Raw genomic sequence first — 4,284 nt, 5'->3', positions numbered from 1 at the left:
GGGTTATTCACCCCTGAGCGGAGCCGTGGCCACCCCCACACTATATGTGGCTCTGCTCCTGATTGCAAATATATACTAGCCATATGAAGAAAATTGAAAAACACATTATTTTTCCCAAACACATCCGAATTATTCAAGCAACTGTCTCGCAGAATAATGGGGTAAGCATTTAGACTTTTTCATTATTTTTTATTATCCAATGTGTCGATATTGTCTATTTCAAAAAAAAAATGTGTCGATATTGTCACTCCTCTCCTTGATTTACACCATTTTCATTATCGATCTAACTTCTCAACAACCTACCAACAGCTTGGGCTGTAATTCGGGTCCCGCGGCGGGTCGTGTTTCCATGACCCTACCCAACCCGAGAAATAATCTCGGGTCTTCTCAGGTCAGGTTGGGTGGGGTCGGGTTAACCCTACCCTACTCGAGAAATAATCTCAGGTCTTCTCGGGTCAGGTAGGGTGGGGTCGTGTTATTAATGTTTAGATTAGGATATGGGATTTTCTAGCGTTCATCACATAAGGCATGTTGCGGACGGTCTGTTGCGTGTGAGAGCAGCTGCCTCGTGCATGAAGGCAAAATCTGCTGAAAAGTGTGCCTCTGTGGCTACTCTCAAATGCAACAGACCATCTGCTAAATACCTTCTGCGATGATTGCTATCAAATCCCGGATAGTGATTAATTTCGAAGATTGAGCAAAACATCTTCACACATAAAACTCCAATGTATCCATATCGACACGAGCAGGGGCGGAGCCAGGAATTTACACTTGCGGGGGCCAAGACTAATATACACTTGACTGCATTGGTTATAAATATACTTGCCTAATAGTTGATACTAGAATAAGGAAAACAAATAACATCCAAAATAAGTAATCCTAACAGCTATACTAGGTAACCAAGTAAGATCCCTGAGTTCTAAAACCGACCCAGGTTATTTTTGGGTCGCATTGCAACCTTATCAACAGCCAAACAAAAGTGCCAAATAAAGAGGGGAGTCCCAATCTCAACACAACGGGAGTGCGAATACATCCTCTCCCTTAAAATAACCTGGGTCGATTTTAAATATCTCTAAATATCAGAACAACAAAAGCGGTTGTAAAAGGAGTTAAAAAGAGAACAATTTAATTATGTGCCTAACTTTTGGTAGATTATATTCATAATGTTACAGCTTGAAATCCGAATTTTCTACCCAAATCTTTATTAAGACCCTACCATTTTGCAAAACCACGTTCTTGCTTACTTGAATTGTTGAAATATGGTGGCATTAACACTAGAGAAGAAATCAGTCCAGATAAGGAGGAGTTGGGTGATGGCACTTTATAGCCATCTACCCTTTTTATTGCACTCCCAAGAGCCTTTAAATCCTCCTCCCTCTCCTTCAACTTTCTCGATCAAGATCTAGTAACCCTTCTCTAGCCAAATCCACTAACTCTTCCAAATCATGCCGAAGCCTTTGCCAGATTTCTCTGGCTCTGTCAAGCTTAAGTACGTTAAGCTTGGCTACAGCTACCTGGTCGATTACTTCCTCACGTTCCTCCTCATCCCACTCATGGTTGGAATCCTCTTAGAGATCCATCAGCTCGGCCCCAATGAGATTATCGCGCTTTATAAATCCCTCCATTTTAACCTAATTCACATCCTCTCCTCTTTGTTCCTCCTTGTCTTCTTCACCACGGTCTATTTCATGTCGAAGCCACGGCCGGTCTACCTCCTCGAACACGCATGCTTCAAGCCCCCGATCACATGTCGATTCCCGAGCTCCAAATTCATCAGCCAAACCAAACAAATAAACAATTTCGACCCAATTAGTGTTGATTTTCAGGTAAAGATTATCGAGCGATCAGGGCTTGGGGACGAAACTTCCCTTCCCCCTTCGCTCCACCACGTTCCCCATCACCCTACTATGGAGGACTCAAGGGAAGAGGCAGAACTCGTCATATTCACAGTCATCGATAATGTATTAAAGAAGACGGGGATTAAACCCAGAGATATCGGAATACTCGTCGTGAATTGCAGCCTCTTCTCGCCGACCCCATCTTTGTCGGCCATGGTGGTGAACAAGTACAAGATGCGTAGCAACATAATAACTTACAATCTCTCCGGCATGGGGTGCAGTGCTGGGCCAATTTCGATTGATCTTGCCCGGGATCTCCTTCAAATTCACCCCAATTCGTATGCTTTAGTCATAAGCACGGAGATCATCACCCAATACTGGTATTGTTTATACTTTGGGCTCCATTTCTTTCGACGTAAAATGGACGTAAAACAAATTTTATATATGCTATAGTTTTACTAGAAAGAAATGGAGCCTTGATAAAATTGAGGATTTTCACTAATCTTGCTTGAATTACAATTAGCCCTAATGAGTGTGTATATTGAATAACCAGAAGGGATAAATATAGTCACAAAAGATAAACTATGGAAAGAGATATGAATAGAGTATCCAATTCTAACCTGATTGCTAATCTAATCTCGTTGCCTAATCTATCTAGATTTCCTTATCTAGAGAACCTGCTTAATCTACCACTAAGATAATACGACGGTTTATTTCAACCCAATCCAACAGTGAAATCTCATATACTCTAACTTAAACACCACCCTTCAAATGCGGCACCTCTGTTTTGGGTTGGCCACACACATGGGTTTTTAATATCAATGAGTTGTTAGGTTCTGAACCCAAACCTGCGCGCTGCGAGGCAATAGGTCTAATACCATGTGTTTATACTTCAACAGGTACACAGGCAATCAAAGGTCGATGTTGCTTGCCAACTGCCTCTTCCGTATGGGTGGTGCCGCCGTCATCCTAACTAACCGCCGGTCGGAGAGAAGGCGAGTCAAGTACCAACTAACCCACTTAGTTCGAACCCACAAAGCCGCAAATGATAAAGCTTATTCTAGTGTATGGGAAGAGGAAGACGAGCAACGAAACGTTGGAATCTCACTCTCGAAAGACCTCATGTCTATCGCCGGTGATGGTCTCAGATCCAACATAACCACTTTGGGACCACTCGTTCTTCCAATTTCCGAGCAACTCCTTTTCTTCCTAAACTTCATCGGCCGAAAATTCTTCCCCAAATGGAAGCCTTACATTCCCGACTTCAAACAAGCATTTGAGCACTTTTGCATCCACGCTGGAGGACGAGCCGTGATCGAAGAATTGGCAAAGAATCTGGATCTTTTGCCCAAACACACCGAACCATCCCAGATGACCCTTCACCGGTTCGGTAATACATCGTCCTCTTCGCTTTGGTACGAGATGAGCTATGTAGAGGCCAAAGGGAGGATGAAGAAGGGGGATAGAGTATGGCAAATTGCACTAGGAAGTGGGTTCAAGTGCAACAGTGCAGTGTGGAAATGCATCCGGACAGTTCGTCCGACCGCCGACAACGTCTGGTTCGATTGCATCGACCGGTATCCGGTCCATATCCCTGAGGTTGTCAAAATGTTATAAAACCAATCGGTCGTGCATGTCTCTACTCTATCTTATGTACTATTCTTGTTTTTACGTTTTTAAGCAACAGCCTGAAAACCTTTGTACTTACTAATTGCCACTTGCTTTTACCAAACGTACTTTTTCTAAGGCTTGCAGGGTGAGAGGTAGAAACCACAACGAAATAGAAAGTCCTTTTTGAACTATTTAATGTTTTTGTCAAGGAAAACAACCTGCAGATCCCTATGTGACGAAGTGCATGTACCGTGATGGGCTCATAAATATTGTTGACCGTCACATAAATTTTGCATGTTCCACTTGATTCCACGGCTTCTCTATTGGTCTCGGATCTCCAATAGGGATGTCAATGGACCCGAATTGTCCATGGATCCAAATATTTGATTGTTCTTGAAGAGGATTTGGGTCCCACAACTTGATCTGTTTAGTCTAAAATGCCCCGGCAAGGTCGGCCAGCCTGTGTGGTCTGCCGTGGTGTGTGAGCGTGTTAGTGAGATGCACGAGCGTGCCACCTCTTGGGAGGCAAGATCGGAAACTAAATTCGAGGGGTTGGCGATCAAAATGTTTTCGTACCTTGAGAATGGATTTTAGGCACTTGAGAAGAAGAGGGGAACTAACACTTCTTCCTTGGGCTCCTCTACCTTTACACAAATGGAAAGGACTTTTTACATTACAAACGTGATACCAAATGTGGGGTGTCGATACATGTAGAATGTGAATGACACATCGTCACCTGCAGAATGGGAACGACTCGCGGGGTAGATAAAAATGTCGATTCGAGTAGAACGCAAACACCGCCGCTACCGCCACCGATGCACGTAGAATGCAAACG

General features: G+C 43.5%; 1 protein-coding gene across 1 annotated transcript; it reads left to right on the top strand.

Annotated features, from left to right (window-relative positions):
• Nucleotides 1-1,313: 1,313 nt before the first annotated feature.
• Nucleotides 1,314-3,692, top strand: LOC143863615 (3-ketoacyl-CoA synthase 5-like). The gene is made up of 2 exons (XM_077374334.1): nt 1,314-2,218; nt 2,738-3,692. Exons 1-2 carry the CDS (start codon nt 1,446-1,448, stop codon nt 3,453-3,455), a joined length of 1,491 nt encoding a protein of 496 aa, XP_077230449.1. The 5' UTR covers nt 1,314-1,445; the 3' UTR covers nt 3,456-3,692.
• The last annotated feature ends 592 nt before the right edge of the window (nt 3,693-4,284 follow it).

The sequence above is a fragment of the Tasmannia lanceolata genome, unplaced genomic scaffold (assembly GCF_043159265.1).
Source record: "Tasmannia lanceolata isolate RefF3 unplaced genomic scaffold, GAP_Taslan_0.1 ptg000044l, whole genome shotgun sequence".
Lineage (NCBI taxonomy): Eukaryota > Viridiplantae > Streptophyta > Magnoliopsida > Canellales > Winteraceae > Tasmannia > Tasmannia lanceolata.
Note: the sequence above shows the minus strand (reverse complement) of the source record. Positions and strands in the feature narration are given on the sequence as shown.